The sequence below is a fragment of the Megascapheus bottae genome, chromosome 13 (genome assembly GCF_031878675.1).
Source record: "Megascapheus bottae isolate mThoBot1 chromosome 13, mThoBot2.hap1, whole genome shotgun sequence".
Classification (NCBI taxonomy): domain Eukaryota; kingdom Metazoa; phylum Chordata; class Mammalia; order Rodentia; family Geomyidae; genus Megascapheus; species Megascapheus bottae.
Genome location: NC_143521.1, coordinates 19,951,713 through 19,979,690, shown reverse-complemented (window position 1 = coordinate 19,979,690; position 27,978 = coordinate 19,951,713). Strand labels below are relative to the sequence as shown.

Sequence of the window (27,978 nt, the reverse complement as noted above, 5' to 3'; positions counted from 1 at the left end):
GATTTGAAGGTCATAGTTCTAAGCCATCTGGAACAGGAAAGTGTACATAACTCATATCCAATTAATCATCAAAAATCCAGAAGCGAAAGATATACTCAGTGGTAGAGTGCCAGCTGTCAGTACCAAAGCTTAGGGACAGTGCACAGTCCTTGATCTCAAGCCCCAGGACTAGCACCAGGACTTGCACAAAAACCAAGTTCTATTTCTATTATCTATAGCTAGTTATACAAACACATTCAACACATACATTTTGAATGTGAACATCTTTTTAAATTAGAATTTTAAATTGCATTAAACTATCTGTTAATATATTCTCAAGCTCACTCAGTATCTACAGAGCATTTGGGCTACATAACACCTTGATACTACTTTCTGGTAGATTTTCCCTTCTTTGTGGGTTCCCACAACCTCATCTTCTGCTCTATGAGAGACTACTTGCTTTCTAGGCCTGTTGTGCAGTGGACATTCCAGAATTTCCTTCCTTTGCTTTCTTGGGTTAGAGACTGTATTGTCCCTTTCCTAATTCTATGCCTTCATTTTGACAAATCACATTTTCTGAAAACTTGGTATGAAGGAGCATATAGATATTAACATATTTGAGAACTTGTTCATCCTAAAAAGCCCTTTCCTCCTTCCCTCCATTCTCCCCTCCCTTCCTCTTCTCCTTTCTTCTTTTCATCCTCCTCCTCCTCCTCCTCTTCTCCTCTCCTCTTTCTTCTTTTACAGCTGATAGGTAATTATGCATGCTAGGCAAGCACTCTACCAGTAGGCCAAACTCCCTGCCCTGAAACTTCTTTAGAACATTGGGAGCATAGCTCCCTTAGCTGCTACACTAAACTGACTTATGCTTGAAAATCCCAAGAAATTTTTTACAAACTTTTTTTTCATATATTTTTTATTGTAATTAATAAAAGTGTTACATTATATTCACCAGATAGAGGGTGCATTACTTCACATACATTGATACCCTTTCTCATGTCTTAGCCCCAATTTCCCTCCTACCACCCCCGCCCCTCACCCCTCATCTTGTTTTCCCCCCTTCCCTATTCAATTTCAAATAACCAAATATGCATATATGCAATATATCAGATAACAAGGTGAAATACTGTAACAATATGAGATAACCAAGGGACAACAAAAGAGATGAGAGATAACATAGTACATTGAGGACAATAATCACCCATTATATGGCATTTGTTTCTATAGCCTGGAGGTCCTTTCATTTAGCATCATATTATATGGCCTTAAGTATCTAGATTTTGTTCTATTGTAAATCTCTGCTAGGAGAGCCCAAGGTTTCTACTGATTATAACAAATGAAGGAAACCATTGAGCCTATGTTCCTTTGAGTCTGGCTTACTTCACTTAATATGATTTTTTCTAAGTCTTTCCATTTCCTTACAAATGAGGCAGTGTTCTTCTTTCTGACTGCAACGTAGAATTCCATTGTGTATAAATACTACATTTCTCTTTCTGAATTTGTTTCTTCTCCCGCATTATGGTGTATGTGCTTTGAATCTTGGATTTCCTCTTTTAGTCCTAGATGTTTATTTGTACAAGTACCTGCAGTAGATGTTTTTATTCTTTCCTGATTTCTTTTTAGAGAAAGGCCTCAGTATAAACATCTTGATTGCTGCTAGGTATTCTATGGACTAGTGTGGTGCTAAACGTTTGTATGCGGAATTTCCAGGAATTTATCCCCTTTGGGTTGTGTGTCTGAGGTCTCTGTCACTCTGCTTGGCACTCTCAGGTGTTGAGGACTTTGAGAGGTGAGAGAAAGAGAGAGGGAGGGAGTGAGGGAGGGAAGAAAAGAGAGAGAGAGAGGGAGAGAGGGGGAGGGAGAGGGAGAGAGAGAGAGCTCGATACAGACACAGAAAAGAGACAGACACAGATTTAAAGTTTTTAAATTGAACTCTATAAGATCACTAAAAATTAAATAGCTAGCTAATATTATTAAAATGCAAGAATATAAGTCATTATGAATTCCAGTATCTTTCTTTATCCTGGTTGGATTTTAATGGAAAATAACAAACCTTGTATGTATTTCACATTGAAATGTCTAGAACCATCCATTGGATCTCTGGGAAAAGCTCAGAAAAGTTAGAAAGTTTCCAGACAGGAGAGAACAGAAAATTAATTTGAGGTTAGCTAGATACTGAAGGGAGTTAGCAGAAATTTCAAAGCGGAGAATGGCTTTAAAAAGAAGAGAACTATGTTTGGGCAGCCTTGTTGATGTAGTTATTGGTTGTCTTGTGATCTGACCCTACCTCTATCCATATAATGGATGTCTTCTTCATTATCTTTGTTCCATACATCAGGAATGACTTCAGCTCTTGGCTAAACTTCACTCACATACTTTGATAGTTATCTGTGTCTTTTGATGTCTTCTTTCTACTTTCTATGTCAGTCATGTGCTGTGAGTAACTTTAGTCCCTCTTGCTTTCTCTGCCCCAAGGCTCTCCTTTCCCTTAGCTGAGGTCCTGACATCTGTCATATTTTGTATGTTAATCCCTGCTTCTTTCTGTATGCTAATTCCTGCTTCTTCCTTGCTAGGTGCTTGCTTTCTGCCTTCCTCCTTGTATCACTTTTGATTTTTGCTCCCACTGCCGGCTGACAAACTTTTAGGCAGCTTGTTACATTTGTTCTGTTCTGTTCTGGGCCAGGTACAAGCTTCTTCCTGATTTATGCTCAGATTGTCCAAGTCTGAAGGTTCTTGGAAGTGCACACAGTAGGTCCCACCCTGCCCCCACCCCGGAAATGGAAAGAGCTGTATGTGTAGTGGTTATTCCAGTTGGGGGTCAAGTGATACCCATTGACATTGTTCATTCACAAGTATTTATGAAGTGCTACTATTTGCTGGATCTGAAGCTAGACCTTTGAACAAGACAATACTGCAGGTCTTGTCTCTGGATTCTTGAAAGTTGGTATATGAAGTCTTGAACAACAAATAATAAAAATAATCTAAGCAGAACGATTAAAATGAAATAAGCAAAAATGGTCTAACTGATTTTTTTTCTCTGTGTTTCTGTTTTATTTTTTTGTTCGGGTGATTTACAGAGGAGTTAAAGTTACATTCATCAGATAGTGGATTCATTAGTTTTTTAATATATTTATTATTGTAATTAATAGAAGGGTTACATGATATTTGCCAGATAGATGGTGCATTAATTGTTTTTCTCCCACTTAAGTTAGAAAATTCCTTTGTAATTCCTAATGACTGATGTGTTTTAAACTTTTTCCTTGTCTCATATTCCTGCTTTAAATGCTTCCTGCATTTCATTTAAAAGGTGGGTAATGGAATGAGTAACAGGTCTTAAAGACATAGTTTTATTTTTGGTGAGGATGGTTCTTGAAAACTTACTGTGGACAACTAGGTCATTCATTCTAGATTTGCTTGAACTCATTGTAAGTATTATAAATGAGTTATTCTCCTCTTCTTATTATATTCCCATTTTTACTGGATGAAATGGAAAGAAATTACAGCTGGAGTAACTTACATGTAGAAAACAAATATGGAAATAATGTAGAGTTTATATCTACATTATAGAACTTTTTTAATAGAACGTTTTATATGTACTTGACTGTGACTATGAATGAGGATAGTCAGAACCATCTGGCTTCTTTGTTGTTTTTTTTGTTTTGTTTTGTTTTTGTTTTTTAAATTTTGCTTGGCCTTGGGCTCTTACTGTGTTTGCTGATCACAGTTGATGCTCTACCACTTGAGCTATGTTTCTGGAATGATATTTGCTGGGTATTTTGGGGAAAATATCACAGACTTACTTACTTACCTATTTATTTATTTGCTTTAACTTGGGCTGGCTTTGGATTGCAAACCTCCAGATCTCAGTAATTACTTAGACTCAGATCTCAGTAATAATAGTCAGATCCCTGAGGACTTATGATTACAGACATAAGCCACTGATTATTTCTTTTTAATTATATTTGCCATTGATACTAATATCCTGCTTTTCTTACATAGTTTTGGTTTGGTGCCAGTGTTTAATCACAGTGAGCAGCTGAGTTCACCATTTTCCCCCTTCTTTATGAAAATAAAGAATATAAACTCCACCCCTGTGAGCAGTTGAGTTGGAAACCATGTATATATCTGTCATAAACACCCATAGTTAATGTTATTCCACATAATACTTGTGTGGTAGTAAAATATATTCTTTGTGTTTGTATAGTATATATTTCTCTTCATTAGACATAGTGTGGTTTTTTATTTTAGAAATAAGCCAGAGACACCTGTTTTCTTTACAGAGGAGTTTAAATGTAAGTTTAAACTATTATTTACTTTATATCACCATAAACTTAATCTTCTTGACATTCCCTTTTTACTAACCTTCCAGATTGATAGGAAGTGATTGGAAGAGTAAGTAAGACATATAGGTTAAAGCACTTAGTACTTAAATAGACTACTTGTTTATTTATCTTGGATATGGGCATATTTGTGTAGGTTCTCAAGAAGTATGACAAGGAAACTATCAAGGGTTGGTGAGGATACAGTGGGGGTACAGGACAAACGGGAAAGGCTCTCTACTTCAGAGATTCAGTCCATGGTCACTTGGCCTGTGACTGCATAGTACATTATCATGGGAGCTTGTGGCAGAAGGGAAGCAGAGTGAGAGAGACAGAGGCAGGAATTACTCCAAAATTCCCTTTTCAGGATCTTCTTCTATGGCATGTTCCCAATAACTTGATTCCTCTTACTAGACCCAGCTTCATAGCTTCTGCTGTCTTCTGGTGGCACCATAGGTTTAGAAATGAGCTTTCATTTAGAGGTTAGAGAGATGGCTCAGTTGGTAGAGTGCTAATTTGTGACAGAAAGTATCAGATACTGAGTTCAAGTTCTACCCTCAGACCACAAAAGCAAGAACAAAAACAAACAAGTTTTGATTTAGCACGTGGGCCTGTGGGGGGAAACTGCAGATCGTGGGCCTGTGGGGGGAAATTGCAGATCCAGATAATAGCATGCACAGTCTCCTGCAACTACAGATGCTTTGTTTTGTGTTCCCAAGCAATATATGTGAGACATATCTCTGGATTTTCTTCCATGAACACCTAGATTTACTTGCATGTCCATTATCTCTAAGTTTCCTTAGTTTTGTTTCATTTTAAGACAGGGTCTTTCCATGTGCCCCAGATTTTCTGCATTGTACTATGCTGTTGGGTTTTTGCCATTTTCCTGCTGAGATTTTAATAATGTGCTACCGTACATGACATAATAACAGTGATTATCTCTAGATGATTTCTTTCATATTTGTGTTTGGGAATTGAACCTAGGATCTGGTGCCTGTGAGGCAAGCACTCTGCCACTGAGCAACACCTCCAGGCCTTCAGTTATCCTAAAGAAGAAGAACCTAGTCTTCATCCTAGCCCCAAGAACATGATGCTTTTGCTTTTGTTTTGTTTTCTTTTGATTTTCTTCTGTTGGCTCATAATGGAGATAAGAGGAATGTATATGGGGGCAGGAAGTTCGTGTCATTGTGTTACATACATATTCATTTTTACGTGCATGTTTATCATTTTTCTTAATGCTGTTCACCCTTTTCATCTTATTTTATTACATCTAATAGATATAATTGCAAAGGATTTTGTGAGTTGCTACATGTATGCTAAAGAGTAAGTGACTTTTTTCAAACAGTACAGAATGTAATTAATTTTTATAGAAACAGTATGTACCTGCCAAATGGGTACTCTGGAAATGAAATCATTTTTGATTGTGTGAAACTGCTTGAAAATGTGATTTTTTCCAAAGCTTTATTTTTCTGATGGCCTGAAAACAGTGACATGAAAATTAATTATGACTGTGCATTCAAGATTGGTGCTTCTCATTTCTAAAATCAGACTTTATAAAAGAAAGTTTCTTTGGCCCAAAAACAATCCTGAGACATTTGTAATTGTAGGTTGGTGTGAAGCATCATCTACTTCATAAGTTGCATGATATGCTTATTTTAGGATACCCTCATTCTTCACCTGCCTGGTACATGAGGTAACCATTTTCTCTAGCCCTTCTACTCACTCAATAGTACTGTATTATAGTTCCACATTATGTGCCCAAACTAAATGCAAAGCACTGCTTTATTCTAATACCATGCCTCAATTCACATGATCCTAATACAATGTTCATTGCAAATGTTCACAATAGGATGTTGTTCAGGGCCTCTTGTGTAACAGCTTCCTAGGTTTGTTAAAATCCACAAACAGATTTATAAATCTCACATATAATCTGGATTTTAATCTACTTTGGCTCTTGCCCTGTCTTCTTTGATTTGGATAAGAAAAGGCTGTTCAGTGAGTTTCTAAAACGAACCTATTTATTTGTTTTTTTAGATGAGGTTTCAGAGGCAAAATCGATATGGTAAGTGTGTGTGTGTGTGTGTGTGTGTGTAGATAGAGTGAGGATACCATTTAATGATTTATATAGGACAAATGAGTTTAGGGTAGTGGATTAGTGGAGGACAAGTTATTGGAATTGACCCTCTTACTACTACAACTATATTTGCTGATTAAAACTCAGATTTCAAGTGGGACACATCCTATTAAGGTGACTTTTATTTTGAGCAATAGTTCTCTATTGTTATCATACTTCAAAACCACTTAGTTTGCTGCACCCTATATCCAGAATTTGTCTGGTGTGAGCCTCTTGAGCCTTTAGCCTGATGTCAGTGGCTCACATGTAATTTTAGCGAGCCACGGGGATCTGAGGATAGTGGTTCAAAGCCAGCTTGGGAAGGAAAACTAGGATTCCAATTTCCAATTAACAACCAAAGGCTGAGAGTGGGACTGGGGCTCAAGTGCTAGAGATTTGATCAAAAAAAGCTAAGGGAAACTAAGCCCTGATTTCAAGCCCCAGCCCAGCACAAACAGGAAAAAAATAGATGTTCATTTCTACTAAACATACTCTGTGATGGAATGCTGACAATTAGTACTTTCCACTCCTTGTGACACACTGGTTTAGAGTTTTGGGAGTCTTTGTGTATCTCTGGTTTAATGTGTTGGGGAGTGGGGATGATCAGTTTGATAGAGAAGGAGAGAGAAAAGATTGGAGAATCCACCATCTTGCTTAGTTATCTAGAATTGACTCCTGAGAGTGTAGGGTATATTGCAAAATTGGAGACTAATGAGGCTGTTAATATTAATTACTTTTATTATTGAAAATCAGATGTTTAGGATTTGATTTTTTTAACACGAGTCTTTTTGATCTTGTTTTCATATCTTCCTCCAACCTCTTCCTTCTTCTGTCCATATGATAGCTGTCTTTCAGAAAAGAAAGAAATGATGAAACAATATTTGAGATGTCTTAGCAAGATTGTCACATCAATCAAGTTTATTTTTATAATAAAGACCTTATTTATTTGACATTTACCTATCCAGTTTTACAGCAATTAGGACAATATGGACTGTAATATACCTTTCCAAGTATTTACAAAATACTTCCAAAAGCATAGGCTATTGCTCAAGAAATTTGATTTATCTCATAAAGAACTACTCAGATTGTTTCAGGTATTGTTCATTGCATACGGTCTATGGGATATTTAGAAATAGATGTGATACATTTATGTATACAAGCTCCTTTACCTTTAAGTATGACTAGAATTGTCAAAACTTCCTTGCTTCAGGAATATATAATTTGGGATATTTTTCCTCCTTATTCAAGAAAAACTCTGATCCAGCAAGTCCAAATAAATTTTTTTTGGTAAATGTGAAGTACAAAATTATAACTATTCATAATTTTCTATTAGTTTCTACCTCAGCATTATTTGGAACATTCAGGTTCATACATGTCATCTTCTGTGTGGAATGGACAGAAGAAATTTAGAGTACCGTTCAAAGAATAAAGTATGGCCTTTGAAGTTTTTCTTTAAATTTTGCTGATAGAGCACCTTAAAAAAAGATTACTTTTCTTTCAATAATTCCTTGTGCTCAGTTTTTCCTACAATAAAACATCCTACCAGGTAAAGGATTTTCAGCAATCTAGGCCATGCTTACTCAATGAAAAGCAGCAGAGTGGAAAATATCCTGTCTTGCCAGCTCAGAAAACTATGATTTTTCTGATCTAGTAGTTAAAGGCGATTATGTTATTTAAGGAGCTGCTGTTACATAGACATTAACTTATTAGGAGTAGATTTTAGTCTTTTGTAAAATTATGTGTTGGAGTTTCTAGCTGCAGAAGTCAAAGCCTGTAATCTAAAGAATGATTTGAAAGCCAGTGTGGAGCTGCATTTCAACTTCAGTGCTTCTTTCCAACCCTTGTCCTCTTACTGTGAAGACTAGCCAAGTCAGATCATTGAGGATTAAGAATGAATGCATTACTCAGCACCTGCAAGGGTTGGGTCAAACACCCTGGCTTGGAGAAGTTACTCTTTTGCTTAGTAAGCCCAGAAATTTCAGGTCCATCTGCAGAATGAAAGTTCAGTATTCTGTTGATCAATCTGACCCTCATTCGAAAGCGATCTGTGGCTCTTCTAGCTGTTTCTTTTCTCGATGTGTGTCGTGACAGGATCTGAAACAACTGAGTGGATCACCAGTAAATGTCACCTGTAGGTGTTGTAGCATCAGGGTGATTAGTTGCCATGTAGTATGTCTATTGAAATCAGTCCTTCAACTTGATCCTAGGAGGGGTTTGGCATGAGAAGGACAAGCGAATGGAAATGTAGAAAAGTAAAGGAACCTAAATACCATGACTTTAAGAGGATTCTGGATCAGAAACCTAGTTAAGATTATTATTTATGATCAACTTGTCTTCAAGAAAATGTGGCTTATCTGGCAGGTGGCTTTGGTGGCTTTACCTGAGTGGTATTCGGGTAAGGACAATAGATGTCTGGAAAGTGCACAGGTGTGTGTAGGGAGGGTCTAACCTGTGTAGGGACCAGCTCTAAGGCTGATGAGGAAGGAGGCGATTTCTGCATGCCATAAGACAAGGAAAAGTAGCCAAGTAGATTAGTATATATGTAAATGGCAGTAAGAAAAGTCAAACCAGGGGAAATGTATTTTTATGCTTATGTTTTATAAACTAATTTCCAATTTCCACTTACTTTGATATAGAACCAGGAAGTGGGATTTAAATATTTGGGATTTAGTATACTTTTCACACAGCCATATTTTTCATACAGCTATATTTCTATCCAACCTGAGCTGTGGACACTTTCAGGAGAATTCTAATGTGGTTTAAAAATCCCAGCAGCATCATCATTCCCATCCTCATCTACTAGTGTTCATGAAACATGAAGTCAAAGTCTATATTCTTGAAAAGAGCTCTCTAATTAGAGTTCACTTGTGTTTTTCCAGGTAGCCCAGCTATGACCCATAGGAATCTGACCTCCTCCAGTCTGAATGACATTTCTGACAAGCCAGAGAAAGACCAGGTAAGCAAAACATCCTTGTATGTTTGAAATGTCAACCTGGATGTGAATCTAATAAATACTGAGAAATGATTAAAGATGACCATTGCCTCCCACTGAAAAGACAGTTATGTGTAAAAGGGGGCTTGTACTTTCTCTGAGGGAAGGTTAGAAAGATGTGTTGGGATCTGGGATCTGAAGAGAAAAATGTGAATCTTGATTCTGGCCTTTGTGATTCATTAATTTGGGCAACTTTTGCCTTGGAGCTACATATAATTGGCTCAGGAACTAAAACCTACCTTAGGTTGATTGTGGTGATTAAATGAGATATTTATGCAAAGCCATTTTTGATAAATTCTCAAGTGTTAATAAATGCTGGCCATTGTTAATTTGGGAGGAGGAATGCTTAGGCAAAGGTAATGACAGGTGTCTCACTAGCTGTTTATTTGCTATTAGGGCATATAGTTTGTCTATTTGTAACAAATAGCAACAGAGTGTTGAACCTTCATTTGGTTTCTTTGGGAAAGAGTAGGTCAAAAACATTTTCCCCAGTTAGATAGGTGTCTGTGGAAAAATTACATTTCAAGAATGAAGCATATTGATATTCGTGAAAGAATGCTTCCTTATTTAAATAAAAATCCCAGCTGAGCATTGTGGTGAATGTCTATTCAGCTAGCTACTTGAAGACAGGAGGCCTGTGGTTCAAAGCCAGCTGGGGAACCATTAGTGAGATTCTGTCTCAAAAAACAAAAACAAAAACAAAACAGGCCATGGTGATAGATACCTGTCTACGTGATTGGTAGATGTAGAAGAAATGTAGTTTGTGCCTGACCTTGGCAAAAGCAAAGGATCCTATGTGAAAAATATCTAAAGTAAAAGGATTGTAGTTCGCCCAACTGGCAGGGTACTTACCTAGTAAGTACAAGGCCCTAACTTTAAACCTCAGTACCAAACAGAAAACAATCTCAAAGTGTCAGAGAAATCCAAGGGATGTGTTTCAAAAGTGATAGAAATCCCAGCTTGTTTCCACGGGTGATGGAGGGGGAAGTAGCAAGAAACATGGAACAAGAAGATATGGGTTTGGTACTTGCTAGATGTGTGATGGACCACAGAAATATTTTACTTTGAAAATTCAAGCATTTGGATTCTTTTACAACTTATTTTAGTTGGCTTTATGCTTGACATGCTAATTCTGTACCATTTCTGTGACCTTATTCCTTCTTGCTTTCTCTCTTTTAATCTTTCTTTGAAGATTCTTTTCACACTTGGCTTTTTTTCTTCTAAGAAGACAATATTTATAACAGTGTTCCTTTTTAACCAGCAGCACTTGTAGTAATGACACAGGCTTACAGGGCTTGGTAAATTTTAAAAAGTATAGGAAAGGTGAAATTGTATTATTTGTTGTGAAATGCCTCTTGGAGCCTTTTTGCCTTCTTCTCACTAACATCATCTGATAGGGCTTTCATTCTCTGGATTGTTAGATTAATCTTTGAACCTAATCGCTTGTTCCAATTCTTTCTCAATTTAGTATACTTTCCACATTATTATCCTCATTTTTGTACACTGGTTTATAAACTCATAATGGCTTCCTTCAAGTTAAGTTAAAAACTTCTTGTAAGAATTTTAAGACCCTAAACATGAGAATGGGTATCAATGTGTGAGAAGTAATATACCTACTTACCTGATGAATATAACTTTAATCTATCTATACATTATTCTGACAATAAAATAAAAAAAAGAATTCTAAGATCATCTGAGTGCTGCTGTTAACTCTTCTTAGCTTCATTTTTTTAAATTTGTGTTTCCCAGAAAGGACTCAGTTTGAATCAGGACTGATTGTATTCCTTCACCTTTCTTTTGAAATATTGTGGCAGATGACTTGGGTCACTAGAATGCCATTTGGTATTTATCAGACAATGTTGATTATCTGTGTTGTTTTCTAGGGATTTTTGAGTTGAATAAGGCACTACAGTGATTAGGATTAAGATAAGCTGGTTATCAGAGTGTTGAATTGACAGACTGTTGAATAGCCAGGAATCTGTACTAGACAGCTGAGAAAAACACCTTACTTTCTTAGGTCTTTTCATATCTGGGCATTCAAATTACAGAAGACTTTGATTCTAGAAGTGGAAGAAGTAATGTGGGAATATTATAATTTTGGAGTGTTGACGTTACTATAGAACCTGGATGTTTGAGGTCCTTCAGATGAGATTCCTCATTGCCTCTTACTAGCATCTCAGTTACCAAGGTTCTAGTCAGCATGACGCCATGCAAGTTAGTGTTGTTCTTCTTGTTTTCAAGGCCAGCAAAGAGAAGTTGATGAATACACCATTATAAGAGCAATTATACTTTTCAATTGTAACCATTGCAGTAGCCATAGCTAATCCAATGAATTTTTCCTCCCAAGAAGAGGAAGCAACTGGTATTTTGCATCCTGCCAAAGAGCTGGGAGAACTTTGTAACTGATCCAGCATCTTTTTTCCAGGCAAAGGTAGAGGGGCAGTTTAGACTAGTGGGTCTACTTTTTATAACCTATTCTTTTAGTTGATGGGAATACAAAAGCTCACAGATCATTTGAGGGCAAGAAAAAAATAGACTTGCAAATTAGATGGTGGAAGGATGCTTAAGCCCAGGCTTGATTTTTTTTAACCTGTTTTTCCTCTGTCTGAGTAGAAAGAAAAAAGGTTGCCAGGCTCGCATTTGTTTTGAAAAAGACTTTTGTAATTAATTAGCCAGTGTCCTGGAAGTGAGCTTGGCAGTCAAGTCAAGCTTATTCTCTATACTTGTCCAAGTTGGCACAAATAGCTTCCATCTCAAACGCAAGAGAAGGCTCTGATTGACTGATTATTCTGCCTGGATACAATTTGAGCAGTTGTGATGGTGTCTCCTGACTTCCTGGAGCTAGATCACTTCCCAGTAACATAAGAGATGGCTTTAATATTCAGAGTTATGAAGAGGAACAGAATGGCTCTTTTTGACAGCTACAGAATGACAAAATCTGAGGGCATATTTTTTTTATGAGATGCTGTTTTAGGAAAACAGAAGAAACAAATCTGTGGACTGCACTTTTTCTTTCTGGCTCCGCCAACCCTGTGTACTTAGGATTTCAGTAGCTGCTGCCTGATTAGGAAATAGCTCAAAATAGTTAACAGCAGAAGTAGAGTGTAGCCAAAATTTAGGTGATTCAATATTCCACCAATATTCCAACTTGGATGTCATATTTATTAAGCAGAAAAACACCTGTGGAGAGTAGATTAAAAAATACATCTGGAGCTCATCTGGTGTAAATCTATGTATATAATCTCTTATTTTGTTGCCATGGAGGTGTGTGTGTGTGTGTGTGTGTGTGTGTGTGTGTGTATTATCCATTTATTTTCTCGATGTACCTTAGGTTGAGTTGCTTTCCTGCTTTTTATTCCTCTTCTGTTCTTTGCAAAATGTGCATTCATGTGGAGTAGATGCTCATCAAATGCAATGTTGTTCTTAATGTACTATGCTATTTCTCTTCTCCTTCTTTGCCCTCATTTTGTTACTCTATCTGACTTTGTTACCTGGTATATTTTATATATGTTTATTTATTTATTTGAAGTAGGAAAGGACAGGGGGGGAAATAAGATGATTGGAAGGGGATGGGGGGAAGAAATGAGGACAAAAACATGAGAAGGGGTATCAATGTGTGAGAAGTAATACACCTACTACCTGATAAATGTAACTGTAACCCCTTTATACATTATCCAGACAATACAATAAAAATGTTTTTAAAATGAAATATTTTTACTTCTAGTTTTCCTTCTGTGAGTATAGGGTCAATGAAAGAATAGGGAGGGTTTTCTTATTATTGTTCTTTTTAGCTTTAACCCTTACAGAAGTGTTAACAGTACAATGTCTTTCAAAGGGGTCATCTTTTTTCCAGATTCATCAATAATGTAGTTAAATCTCACAACTGCATTCAACTTTAGACGTGTATCCGCATGTGTACCGCAAAAGAAGTAGTAAACATAGTAATATAAATCCCCAAGTCTTTTGTTGGTCAGCTGTCAATTCTAGGGTTCTCATGTTTTAACAGGCTCATTTGAGATTTATATCATGTATTTCTCAGTGGATTTTGGCTAATGATTAATTTGTAACCTGTACTGTAATATTTACCACCACCTACTATCTATTATCCTTAACTACACTTGGATGCCTTGAGTTTTATTTCTGAAGTCTTGGTCTTATATGGAAATAGACCCAAACTCCCAAAGTGATTGTTGTTGTCAGAGTAAGAGGATGAAATCCATGAACTGTGTATAAAGTTGCAATCTCTGAGCCATAATTATTGGAAAATAAAATGTAACAGGACAGATTCTGTGATTGAATGACATGAGATCCTTTCCTTTTGAACAGACATGATAAAAGGGAAAATCAGCCCTGGTTTAGCTGAGATGACTTTTTGTTGGTTGTGAAGTTCTAGGGCTCAGGTGCAAACTTTGCTAGCATTGATAGCTATTTCACATTCACAGCGATGGAGTAATGCCAAAGCAGGTACTACTATTTGGACTCCGCTGAAACCCCTGACTATACCTGACTCTACCTGGTGTTACTTCAGTCATCAGGGGAGGGGCAGTGGCTGATGCCAATGTTTGAGGTTCATGCTTCCACAGTTGCAGTACTTGTCTTCAGTATGAGGTATATTGCCTAGGAGTGCGCCAGTGGCATCACAGCTATGAAAACCCGAGAATAAAGTGTGAGTCCTTAGGTATCATTAGACACAACAGTCTTTGATGTTTTCTGAACTTCTCCATGGCTCAGTGACATGGCTTTCTTTCAGCTGTGTGTTTGAGAACTTGTATGGCCATGGAATAATCATCTTCAGGCCCAATTCACTCAGGAGGAGCTTGCACTTAGATAATGAACAAACTGATCTTAGTCATTATTTTCCCCCTCTGGTAGAAATTTGACTTAATAATTGTTCCTTTGCCCATCCTGCACTCTGACCCATAATCTTTAAACTTTAATAATTGGTGGTTGCTTTGAGAAGAACTGACGTTTATATCAATTTGAAGAATTACGTATGTTTTAAAATTGGTATAGTTCAAAATCTTCCATCACTACAAAGTGAGATACTATCTTCTATCTTTAAATTTTATTTTATCATCATGGTGATATATAGAGGGGTTACAGTTACATTTGTAAAGTAGGGAGTTCTTTACTTCTTGAACATTGTTACCTTTTCCCATGTTATTCTCTCACTTTCTCACCCCCACCGCCTTCCAAGATGTAGAGTTCATTTCCAACGTATTGTTGTATGAATATTGCTGTTATGTTGGTTCACTCTTTGTCCTTTGTATTATTGTCTTTTTTCCCCTTTCCCTTCCCTAATTCAAAGAAACAAATAAATGTATATACAATACACCAGGTACCAATGTCAGATACAGCAACACCAAGGGATAAACCATAAGGGGAATTAAAAAAAACAGAGTAAAGAAATAATTTCACAGAATACATTAAAGACAACAACCACAAAGATAAACCTGTAGAGTTCATTTTGCTTAGCATCATCCTATATGGCCAAAAACACATAGCTTTTGAGCTATTGTGATTCCCTCCTAGGAAAATCCTAGATGCATACTAATTGTTACAAATGAGAAAATCTATGGAGCCCATGTTTCTTTGGGTCTGGCTTACTTCACTTAATATGATTTTTTCCAAGTCTATCCATTTCCTTATGAATGGAGTAGTGTCATTCTTTCTGATGGCAGCATAGAATCAAAGTAAGATACTTTCTTGCAAGTCATTTGTCTCCGCACTAAAAAGCTAGTGCTCGTGTGTAAACAGGTCCTCTGTCAGCTTTAAAAGCAAGCAGAGAAACCTGTGTGAAATAAAGAAACTTCTCTCTTGGGATTTTAGAAAAGAGGAGCCTTTTAGGAAATTTGGAAGTATGATTTGAAGTCCTTAGGAAACTGTCATATGTTTGAACTTCTAGATTACCCCGTAGTGCTTACTGCCATGCTGGAATGCACTCACTCATCCCAAAACTGAATTCCATGCTAGAGAAGCATTTTTGGTAGCAGGTTTTAAGGATCAATGAAGCACATACATTGTGATGGGACTTCCATATTCTGGGCAAGTTAGAACTAACTCATGTAAACAAAGAAATAAGATAACTCCAAGAAGAGCTATCCTTAAGAGAAAGCAGGATACTGCGAAGGGTACAAGAAACCAGGTCTACACAGGGGATTAGCCATGGCGGAGAATTGAGAGAAGAATTTTCCAGGTGGAAAAAAAAGCAGCTAGGAGGCCTTTAGGCAAGAAGGTGCGTGATGCATTCAGAAACAGAAAACCAGAAAAAGGAAGCTCCCAGTGGCTGGTGTGGGGGAGTGAATGAGGTCAGGGGAGCAGTCAGGGGTATCTATTTATTGTATGCTAAGTGCGGTGAGACACTATTTTCAGCTTTTTACCTGGACACTTGCCTGTTCTGATTTACATTTTTAAAAAAGATCACCAGGGATGCACAGTAATAGGCTGAAAGAATTTGCCAGTGTTCTGGATCACCTGATGCTGGTCCTCTATTTAAGCGTTGCATGAGCACCTCAATGTATTCAGTTCAGAGCACAATAACCCAACAGAGCCAATTTCTTAACATATTAGCTGTGGATTTGAAGACATTATTCTGTCAACAAAGGAAATTCTTTAGTGCCACACAAATATTGTAAGAAAGGGGAAAAAAAGGATTTTGTTGCTAAAATACTTATGTAAGGTCTGCGGAAAGGAAACTCCATGCAGTTCAGGAGAAGAGGGTTTATTGTGTAAGGAGAGAGCAGACCTCCTGCCGCCCAAGATGGAGTCTGGCCAAGCAAGAGAGAGATTATATAGGGGGAAGGGTGAGGTCACAGGGGAAGTGGATGTGATCTCAGAGGATGGGGAAATGCCTCAAATTGGGGGCCCTCCCACTGCCCCCAGTCATGCCAGTTGCCAGGATTATAGGTGCGAGGCAGGGATTTCCAGGGTGCAGGGGGAGAGAGAGCCAAGGGAAGAAGTCATTTCTTCCAGATGGACCTAACAACTTACCTTGTATTATTGATTACATTTGCAGTTAATTAAAGTATTTAAATATTCTGAGGCACTGGAAATGGACATTGAGAGTGGCAGGATTTTTTTTTTTCTGGGATTGCATCTATCCTGCCAGTTCCTTCTTGGCTATTACTGGCATTCAAATCCAATTAGTTTTTCCAAAGATACACCAGTTGTGTCCTGTATCTCTTAAACACTTCACAAACCTTCTTCACATTAAAGATACTGTTCAACAGTCAAATTTGAGGTTCTTATTTATCATTCACTCCACTGAAAGCTTACAGACCCGGGTGAAGTAGAAATCTCAAGAACCAAGTGTCTGCCTTACAACTAACTTTGAGACTGTCTAAAAACAGTTTAAAATACAGAGATTAAACCTACATTTGTTTTCTTTGTCTACTTGGAGTTCCATATCCTGGAGTAGAGAGGTGAAAAGTTCAGTGGTCATAACACTTGGCCACCTCTGTGTGTGTTACTGTTTCCAATGGAGGTGTTGCTTTTCCCAGCTCTGTGAGAACTTTTTAGGCTCTATGGGAATTCCCTTGGCAACCAACAGTGTCTTCTCATGAACCTTTCCTGGTGGTCAGTATTTGGAGCAAAAAGAAAAATTACAAGATGACTTGGCCAAGTGTGCTCTTTGAAGCATTCTTCAACACACTTGTAGCTTGGCTCTGACTCCCTTTCCCTTTTCTGCCTCTTCTCCCCAAGAGAATTTTAAGTGAATTGATGCCCAGACTCTGGCTAGTTATCTGGGGCTTGCTTTGTAATTTTTTAAGGAGTGCTATCATCATAGAGAGCTAATAGATCAGTGGACTGTCCTTTACAGGATGGGACATAGTTTCAGGTTTTGCTCCTTCCCTTTCTCCCTAAACTGAGTCTGCAGAATGAATCTTTCTGCGAAGAGGTACCCATATCTAAAGCTGCTGTTGCTATCCACAAAGAAAAGTACTTCCTGCTGTTTCCAGCTCACTTGTCTGGTTGATCTAGAGGTAAATTGGCTTATGTGCAGAATCACATAATCTTAATCCCCAACAGTCTCCTTATTTCAGTATGTGCTACTGTCAGTCTGCTTTTACTTTCCAGAACTGACAGGAAAACAACAATGCTTTTTTTCATTTGCCACTAATTTAAAAGGGCAGTGTCAAATGTTTCTGTAATCCAAAAGCCAGTGGCAATCCTGTTCAGAAGATACCTCCCCTACTCAGTGCTTTATTCATGTACAGTGAGAGGGTAGAAAGGAACTGATTGATGGATAGGCAGGCATAATATGCTTTGCATTTCAAAATTGACTCTCTGTTGTTCATGCAGTGGCTTCACCTGCTGTTATTACAAATATTTCATTGATAGGGCTTTCCTGCATCTATCCCATGTAAAAAATAATAACTAACATAGATGAGGCACCTACTTACACTAATGCTTCATTTTGGAATTGGTTCTCTGAATTTTACTTTACATTTATTGGTGAATCTGATGTTTATAGAGGTGAATTTGTCCAGTGTTAAAAGGCAGAAGAGCTGTGCATTTCATCAGTATAAAGAATTCTTCCTAAACCAGGATGGCACAGGCCTATAGCCCTAGTGCCTCAGAAGGTAGAGGTTAGGAGAATCAGAGTTTAACACCAATCCTGGCAAAAATTTTTCAAGACTTGCTTTAATCTCAGACAACAAAAATTCTGTCATAGTGGCATGTATCTGCAGGGATGTCTGCAGGAAGCATAAATAGAAGGAACATTGGCGTGTCAGCCTTGGCGTAGCACAAGACCCATAACACAAGAAAAAGAGCAGAAAGGACTGGGGGCTCAGGTTGTAGAGTATGTGTCTAGGAAGCACAAGGCTCTAAGTTCAAATTTCTGTACTGTGCACATGAAGAATTCTGCCTATTAGGATTATAGTGTCTTCGAGGTCTGAAACTACAGTGAATCAGGTATCCAACAGATAATTTCTAGTGATAGTTTCTGGTCTTTGCCTTCAAGTTGCACATCATATTGAATAGCTTAATTACAAGAATTAGTCATAAAATAATTTAAGAATCCTCATCTAAGGAATCGCTGAGCTAAAGGTGATTGGGAGAGGCTGGGGGGAGGGAAGTGGGGACAAAAACTTGAGAAGGGGTATCAGTGTGTGAGAAGTAATGCACCTACTACCTGGTGAATGTAACTGTAACCCCTCTATACATTACTTCGACAATAAAAAAAATAGAACCAGAAAAAAAGTAATTTAAGAAATCCTTAGAAGTGTTATGATGACTATATTGATTAAAATACCTCCTATTGTATATCTGATAGAATTGGGTCAGTGAGAAGAGGGTGTGATATGTGGTTTCAGACTTTATCTAGCTGGGGTGGGACCCAGTGTGGTATAGCAGCAGTTCAGTGAAAGAAAAGATAACTGTGTAGGCCAGAGCCATCAATCAATGAGAAATGAGTGGCTTTGGAAGTGTCTTTCCATTTTAGAAAACATAAATAATGTAAGAGCTAGCCAAATAGAACACTTTTCTTTACATAAGGAGTTAAGAAGTGAGAGAAATAAACTAGAATTCAACTGTTTGCAGTATTTTCACAGTTCAAGTGAATGACTTTGTCCCCAGTAATGGAAAAGGTTATATCTTTTCAAATCCTTTGCAAGAAGAGCCTCAAATCCCCCAAATATGATGAAATTACAATATTTTGATGTTAATTCTATTTGTAGAGTCCCATGTAAAATTAACATTAATCTTGATTTATGCTATGCTGAAACCCTAGGGTTCTTTGACTTTCAAATTATTCCATATTCAGCCTAACCATAAATAAAGTCATCTAGATTTTCTGATCTGATTGATACATATAACTTTTTTTCATAAGTTGAAAAGCAATTGATGTTGAAACTATCACAGGAATATCATTGAGAATTCAATAAGCATATTACCCCCCAAATTCCCTGAACTTCAAGCCTATGACCTTTCTGATCCATAGTAGAGGTATTATAATCCACTTAGAACTGCTTTTTCCACATGGTTGTTGGGCAATAAGGAAAGTGTTTGATGCAATTTAAATATTATTCTAAGTCTTTATGAACATGATCATTTAAGATACCATTGCTTTCCTTTCAATTTTACATCACTAATTTGGCTTTTTTCAGATTTTCTTTGCCAGTCCTAGAACTTGAACTCAGAACCTGGGCACTATCCTTGAGCTTTCTCAAGGCTAGCACTATACCACTTGAGCCACCGAACCAACTCTGGATTTTTCTGTATATGTGAAACTGAAGAACCAAATGCAGGGCTTTGTGCATGCTAGGCAAGCACTCTTCCATTAGGCCACATTACCTGCCTCGGATTTCATACTCTTTTAAAAAAATTTTGTACATATAATTTACTGTATTCCAGAATGTATTTTCTGTAGGATCATAGCAACTATACTGAAATTCTTTAATTTAGATATCATACTTGTAATATAGATATATGTAACTATATCAGAATTTATATTGGGAGACAGTATGAGTGTTTAATATCTTGAATTAAAATTGCCCTCATATGACATTCTAGACTCATGAGGTAATTTGTAGAGTATAAGGTATGTGGTTCAGACAGGCTTGATCTCCACTGATTCAGGTAAATAGGGTGGTGACTTCCCCATAAAAGGTGGGTGTTCTGGATGATTTTGTGAATGGAAAGAGAATCTTAAGCAGATCAAACCGGATTTCATACTCTTAACTTTTATCCTACATCACTCTACCCTCATTATACTGAAGTGTGTTGGAATATTGTGATTACTTGAACATTTCTGTCAGACCAAAAGCTATCTTTACTTTTTTATTTACTTCAAGACTTCTGATTTGCTCCACTAATTTGTTGCTTATTATTAATTTATTCTTCTTTGTATTCCCATTTTCCCTCCTGTGGAGAAGCAGGGGTCTTGTGGCTTAGTTTCTACAGTAAAGATTATGATGGCTGTTAGGGAAGAACAAGGACTGTTTAAAGAATAAGAAAAGAACTATAAGAGTTTCTCAGAGAAAAATGGTTTCTCAAAATACTACAGTTCTCTTTATCTTTTCATTTTGGTAACTTGAAAAGTTTGTATTTCCTGAATCCATTGGCATTGCATTTTATTAACTTTAAAAGTCTGTATTTTCTGAGTGTATTGGCAGTGTGTTCTATTAAGTTAAACTAGTTCCTTGAAATGTACATTCTTGCCTAGAACATACATTTATAATTTTTTGACTTATGTAAAGACTAACATTTCAAATACAGTTTGTTTTTCATTTGCTAAGATCAATTTACTCATTTTCCTTATAATAAAAACTGGCTGAATATATTTAATTGGTTGGCTGGCATAGTTTAAAGAAAACACCACTCAATTTTTTTCTTATGTAAAATAAAATATACTGTGTCTGAAGGTTATATTGGGAAAGCCAGCTGTCAGTGTAAAGTAGATGTTCTGTTGCAAGTTGGAACAGTTATTGCTGCATTTACTCAAGTGTGGTATATTTCAATCTGTGTACTATGTACCATTCTAACTGTTGACAGGAGCTAGTTAGGGATAGGGGTCCTTTTCTTCCCCAGATAAAGGATTAAGAGTCAGAAGAATAGTAAAGTGTAGAAAAGTAGTAAGTTTATTGAAAACAAAAATAGAATACAGACTCTCCAGAGAGAGGAGTCCCAGAGTTGGGAGTTCAATTGAGTCTTCTCAGAAGGTGGTCATTAAAGTATGGGGCTCCTACCATATCTCCTTCCCTGGGCTTTTCTTTGATTACATTGATGGATTGAGTATGTACCTGTTCAGTTCTTTTTGTTGGTCAAGTAGGAGCCAGACACAGGAGGAAGAAGCACCATGATGAACTACAAGTTATGTCACATGGTATGCCTGCCATTTTTTAAAACCCCTGTCTACTTGTCTAACTTAGGAGTCAAAATTCTCCCTCATCAGCTACTTCATTTTTTTTTTGTCGGTCATGGGGCTTGAACTCTGGGCCTGGGTGTTGTCCCTGAGCTCTTCAGCACAAGGCTACCACTTCTGGTTTTCTAGTGATTAGTTAGAAATAAGAGTCTCACAGACTTTGTGGTGCCCAGGCTGGCTTTGAACTGTGATCCCCAGATCTCAGCCTCCTGAGTAGCTAGGATTATAGGTGTGAGCTACCATACCCAGCTATTTCATTTTTTCAAACGACATGAATTAATGTGAAATTAGGGAGAAAACAATCAAACCTGGAAAGGATTGATCACTGAATGTGATTTATTGTCGAATTTAGTAGTTGTGTAATTATAACAGTGTCACCCATTTTCTTACATTTAGATTCCAAGGACAGCATTATGGTAATGATCTTAAGTATATTATTAAGAAGATCAAAAACACATCAAATTTCAGTCCAAATACACACACACACACACACACACATACACACACACACACAAACACACACACACACACACATACACATACACACACATACACATACACACACACATACGAGGTTTAATTTGGTCAGAGATGAAACCAGCTTCTCCTTTTCCATTGTCATTGGTCTCATTGCTCATTGAATCTTAAATGACACAGATAATGTTTTTCCCAACATCAGATCATTTTTAAAATTGGGAAATAAGCAAGAAGAATCCCAGACCTTGGGATATAGGCAGCCTGGTGGGAGACATAGGAAGATAGAGCAGTGAGATAATTGACTACCTTGCTAGCTGTGATCTCTAAGTAAGTATTCCTGCCACTGCTTTCTAGAGGGATTCATCATAAAGTAGAAACATACAACACTGGTGTATTTTTTATTTTGTTGGAATATATGATAATCTAGACTTTACGTCAAATTGGTTCTGTATTATATTATTCCATGGGCATGCACAGACTATGTTTTATACTGTTGGTATAGTCTCTTTCCTTTCCTTCTTGTCAGTAACAGGTCACTAGGTAGTTTATGAAAGTACATGGAAAGTTATCCTCATGTTCATGTACATGGTGTAATTTTTTTTAAATCATAGAACGTGGCTGTCAGAGCAGTATGGAGATATATAGAAAGGGTGAGAGGGGCTTTTCCACTGAAACTGTGTGCAGAAGGGACCATCATTGATGCTTGCTGATTGATTGCCTTTCTGATGTACCCTGGATCCTTGACATGCTGTCCAAGCTTTTGGATACCTTGCCTGAAATTTCTAAAGTAAAGGTTAAAGACTTTCTTGGTGGATTGATTCCAGACACATAGTGGTCTTTCTTCACTAACACGCCACTCTCCTTTCTAACATGGGTGCCTTGGTAAGTCCTCTTTCCTCTGGCTTAGGTGTTCTTCCTGTTTAAGCAACGGATTTGCACCCATTGTTTCTGTGTAAATGGACCGCTTCTGGGAAGTCTTCTGTGACTCCCCTGTCTCAGCTAGCACAGGCTGTCACAAGCTTTCTGTGTACAACATAGTGACAACTGTCAGAGTAATTGCCTATTATCTTATAAAGAGAAAAGCATTATTTGGCTCAGAGTTCTGGGACTTGTAGATCCATTGGTCCTATTGATTTTGGATTTTTGTTTGGTAGCACATAGCAAGAAGTGGTGGAGCAAACTTGGAAAATAAAATGTAGAAGAGAAAAGGGCCTGGCTTTCTCATTGCCTTCAAGGGAATATCCTCAAAGAACTGAAGATCTTGTCTTCTACTAAGCTTTAAATTCTATTGACTCACTTCCTCCCCTTCATGTACTTAATGAAAAGGTCTTCAGTGGACCTTTCAGATCCAAGCAAGTGTCATTTGTCTTTACCAATAAACCCCGAAGTTGAGAAGATGATGTCCTGCAAACTGGGACTCGTGGCCCACAGCCTGCAATAATGGTTTTCACATGTTCAGCAAGCTAAGTATGGTTACAATTTTGTAAACAGCATTTTTCTTTGAGATAGTTTTAATATGTGGCCCAGACTGGCCTCATGATTCTCCTGTCTCAGCCTCTTGAGTACAAGGATTGTAGGAGTACAGTGAGTGCTATACTCAGTTTTAAAGGTAAATTTTAAAATGAAAGGGTTTTTTGCAGGTCCTGTGCTTGAACTCAGGGCCTGAGTGCTGTTCCTGAACCTCACTGCACTCAAGGCTAACACTCTACTGCTTGAGCCACAGTGACACGTTGGGATTTTGTGTAGAAGTCTCACCCAGACTTTTCTGCCTGGGCTAGCTTTGAACTGCTATCCACAAATCTCAGCCTTCTGAATAGCTAGGATTACAAGCATGAGCCACCAGTTGTAAATGTTTTTGTTTTTATTTTTTCCATATATTTTTATTGTAATTAATAGAAAGGTTACATTATATTCACCAGATAGAGGGTGCATTACTTCACATACATTGATACCCTTTCTCATGTCTTGGTCCCCATTTCCCTCCCCCACTCCCACCCCTCATCTTGCTTTTCCCCCTTCCCTATCCAATTTCAAATAACCAAATACGCATATGTACAATATATCAGATAACAAGGTGAACTACTGTAACAATATGAGATAACCGAGGGACAGCAAAAGAGATGAGTGTTTTTGTTTTTAAATATCTCAAAGATTAAATGTTCTCTGAAAAGACTGGTTTATTTACTGCTTGGTCAGTATAGAAAAACAAAACCTTCCAGTCTATGGTTTAAATCATTGCGATGTATATTGAATACAAAGCATAAATATATTTATATCCTTCATTTTTGTTCTTAGCAGTATACTCAGTTGTGGTGAGAATCCGTGGATCCTAATGATCTACAGTAAGCTCTTTTACAAACTGGGGACTGTGAGACCATCAGGGCATTGTAGCCAGAGAAGCAATTATACTCTGTGTGTTGGCTAATAGTACAAGCGTGGGAAAGGAGTCTAGTGTCATAGAACTTCAGCTTGAATGATGAGCTGGACAGATTTATCAGGAAAGTAGATTTGGATACAATGTGTGTACAGTGGATTTTCAGATATCACAAAATTTACAAGGTAAGCTCTCAATTCTTTTTTTTTTTTTTTTGCCAGTTGTGGGGCTTGAACTCAGGGCCTGAGCACTGTCCTTGGACTTTTTCTCAAGGCTAAAGCTCTACCCTTGAGCCACAGCACCACTGCCAGCTTTTTTCTGTGCATGTGGTGCCACTAGGCCAAACTCCTGGCCAATGATTAAATGATTGAGTCAATATTGATAGTGACCTTTAACAGACTTGAAACCATAGGAATGTAGCAAGACTAATGGTAAACTAAGTAAGTTCAAATCATGAATTTGCTAAGTTTGTGTGAAAAAGTGTTAGTTTATTCAGACAGAAAGTTTATGACTTTCATCAAGTTCAGATTTTTTTAAAAAAATGATTCAGAGTTTAATCTTAGGACATTGTTCAGTACCTCGTTTTGTGCTCTAGTTGTTTTTGAGGTAAGGTCTCACTTTTGTCTGAGCCAGTCTGGACTGAAATCCTGCTATTTTGGTTTTTCACCATAGCTGGGTGACTTATAGGTACTGCTGTGTCCAGTGGTTTCTGTTGAGATAGGGCCTTGTTAACTTTTTTATTCTCCCTGGCTGGTCTTGTATCACAATCTCAGTCTTCTGAGTTTCTACGATTATAGTTATGAGCCATCAACATCTGGCCAGGCTTAGACTTTTTGAAGGCACTTGTTATCCATAATAAGTGAAGAGAAATTATTTTGGTGGCTAGCTAGCATAGTGAGATCCCTAGAAACTCACAAATTTAGCAATTTAGAAGGATAATTGAAATAGCCTATCCATAGCTTTTGGAGATGAAAAAGCCAGGAGCAAGGTAGGCATTCTTGAAGGTTGTCTTCTAGTGAGAGAATATTTATTCTACACAAAACTGTACCAGCATGTAGACATTTCATAGGGCATTTTTTTCAATGTGAAGGTGAATTATATAGGAAGTAGGCTTTTAGCATTTGAAATCAGGGTCTAGGTACTGTCCCTGAGCCTCTTTGTGTTCAAAGCTAGTGCTCTACCACTTGAGCCATAGTGCCACTTCCAGCTTTTTTGAGTAGTTTATTGTAGATAACAGTCTTACAGACTTTTCTATTAGAGCTGGCTTAGAACCACTATCCTCAGATCCCAGCCTCCTGAGTAGTTAGGATTATAGGCATGAGCCACCATTGTCTGGCTTATTTCTGATTTTTCTTGGAAGTCCTTTCAACACTCACCTAGAGATCAAGAGCCAATAATGATCAGGATATAATCCATGCCTTTTTCTTTTTCTTTTTTGTAATGTTTGATAGTACTTGGGTTTGAATTTAAAGTCTTAGGCTTGCCTTAGTTCAAGGCGGGTATTCTACCACTGAACTATGCCTCCAGCCGAATTGATGTCTCCCACAGGGTTCTCATAGACTTGAAGACAAATCAGTAAATAATGTGAGGTGTTAGATGCAGTAGCCCAGAGCAGGGGGTATGAAGTCTGCCAGGGACTAGAGTATGACGAGTGTTGTCATTCTTGAATACTTTTTTGGGGGGGGGGTCACTGCAATGTTCAAGAAGAATCAAATGGCAGCATATGTTAGGAATATAGTAACTGAGTAGTAAATTCACTTTGGCAGTTACTGAGTTCTTTGTACATTTTTCTGATATGACGATGCCAATGGATGGAATGAGAGGAGGTTTGTTGCTTCCATGTACCTTGAAACAAAGGAGTAAGGAAGCCCCAGGCTCAGTCTTCATGCCAGTGAAGTGATCAGGATGTCTTGAGGGCTCAGGAAGAGATAAAGAACCTCTTGGGGAAACTTATGAGGCTGTTGCCTGCCCATATGTCACAGCTTACTCTCCCCCAGTTCCCTTTTTCTGCTTCTTCAGTTTTCTCTATTGTTCTAATTTGGTACGTGTTCTCAGAGACCTCAGTGAAGGGTACATGAAAAAAAATCTGCTAAATAAATAATAGCATGACTACTACAGATTTAATTATAGCTATACAGCTGCCTGTTTGAAGTGTTCTGCTGGAGCCATATGGTTCCTTGCATATTCTAGCCCTGAAAGGACCTGGTCTTCACGCTTCCCAGGTGATTGAATTCTCAGAGAACCAGAAGCTATTTCAAAGTCCATAGATTGTGTTCTTTATTCTTACTGCCTCTTCTCTGATGGACTTTATTTTTAATTGGCAGTGTTACATCTGATCCAAGTTTTCAAGTAGTAAAGAGCCACTCAGATCAGCAGAGTTATGTAGACTTGTCAGCCTGCCAGGCTGAGTTTTGTTGCCACATGTGATGTGCTGAGAGAAAGTACTTCTACATTTGACTTCTTTTCAAGTATTTTAATGGGTGATTATTTAAATTGTCTTCTGTCCCAGTAGCATGGTTCAAACTGGAGGGGATGAGGTCACTGGAGGGACATCTGCTCTGTTCTAGACCTTGAACACACAGTTAGCTTCTTGAGGAGAGCCAGGGCAGGTCCTAGTTGCTACTGGTTCCAAAATGCTGGAATTGGAAGTGATCTGGGGAGTGCATTTAATACACACACACACACACACACACACACACACACACACACACGCACACGGAGGAGGGAGATCTTTTTCCTATTCTTGCTGTGACATTCTGTGTCCCTTCCCCCAGAGCTGCAAAAACCTGGTTTCTCATTCCTTGAATCATGAAAGTCTTTAAGTAGGAGGTTATATAAAGGTTACGCTCCTAACAGAGTTTTGGCTTTTTTTTTTATGTAGATGTTCAGTTCCAGTACTGTCTAATGCAATTGGCCCTTAAGCTTTTCCATAGCCAGGGCCATCTGAGCTCAACATGAAAACCATGGATATTTCCCCCAGAAAAATATGTATTCTGCTGGGTGCCGATGATGGCTGATACTTCACTAATCTGAGGCTGAGATCTGAAGATTACAGTCTGAAGCCAGATCAGGCATAGATGTCTTTGTAATGCCAGATAACAAGCAAAATGCTGGACTGGAGATGTGGCTCAAGTGATAGAGCACCAGGGATTAGCAAAAACACTGATTGAAAGTGCCAGTCCCTGAAGGCAAACCCCTGAAAAAGTACAATAAAAAGAAAGGCAGATAGACAGGCAAGTGGGCAGGAAAATGCTTGGTTAATAAGAAGACTGGGAGAAGTGGCATATAAGTTCAAGGTTTCTCACCAGGAAACCTAAGTTAAGAACTGTTTCTCTGTGGCATCTCCTCTCTATTCTGAGTGGAAAGAATATCAGTGAGATGAAGGCCAATGGAGCAGAAGGTGTAACGCCTAAAGCCCTAGCTCCAAAGTTGGCTGCAGCCTGTGTTACCTCTGATGGTAACACACCTTCCCACTTCCCATGCCTGGAACCTTTTGTTGTTGAAAGCAGTCTATGTTTTATTTTTTTTAATTTTTTATTATTTCCCCTGACTGGTATATATGCAGCAATGGAAACACGCAAAACATTTCCTCCTAATCTATAATTTTCTCTTGAAATCACAAATCCCACTATGTGAATTGCTTGGATTTTGTTCTTGTTGTTGCTCTTTTGTTTTGACTTCATCTGATTGGTTCCTCTGCAACCTTTCTCTTTCTCTTGGCAGCTAGAGATTGTTGAAACCTTGTGTTTAGGATACTTTTGTTGGGGATGGGAGCAGGAAGATCGTTAACTACACTGTTTTTTTGTTTTGTTTTTATTTTTTTCATATATTTTTATTGTAATTAATAGAAGGGTTACA

At 37.8% G+C, this 27,978-nt stretch overlaps 1 protein-coding gene across 4 annotated transcripts in view; it reads left to right on the top strand.

The window, feature by feature from the left end:
* Slc4a4 (solute carrier family 4 member 4) overlaps positions 1-27,978 on the top strand; it is a 434,785-nt gene that overhangs the window by 286,731 nt on the left and 120,076 nt on the right. For all 4 annotated transcript variants that reach the window (XM_090343454.1, XM_090343451.1, XM_090343452.1 and 1 more), the window contains one exon: positions 9,291-9,367. In XM_090343454.1, the coding sequence (XP_090199580.1) occupies positions 9,291-9,367 (77 nt within the window). The remainder of the gene's footprint in view (positions 1-9,290; positions 9,368-27,978) is intronic.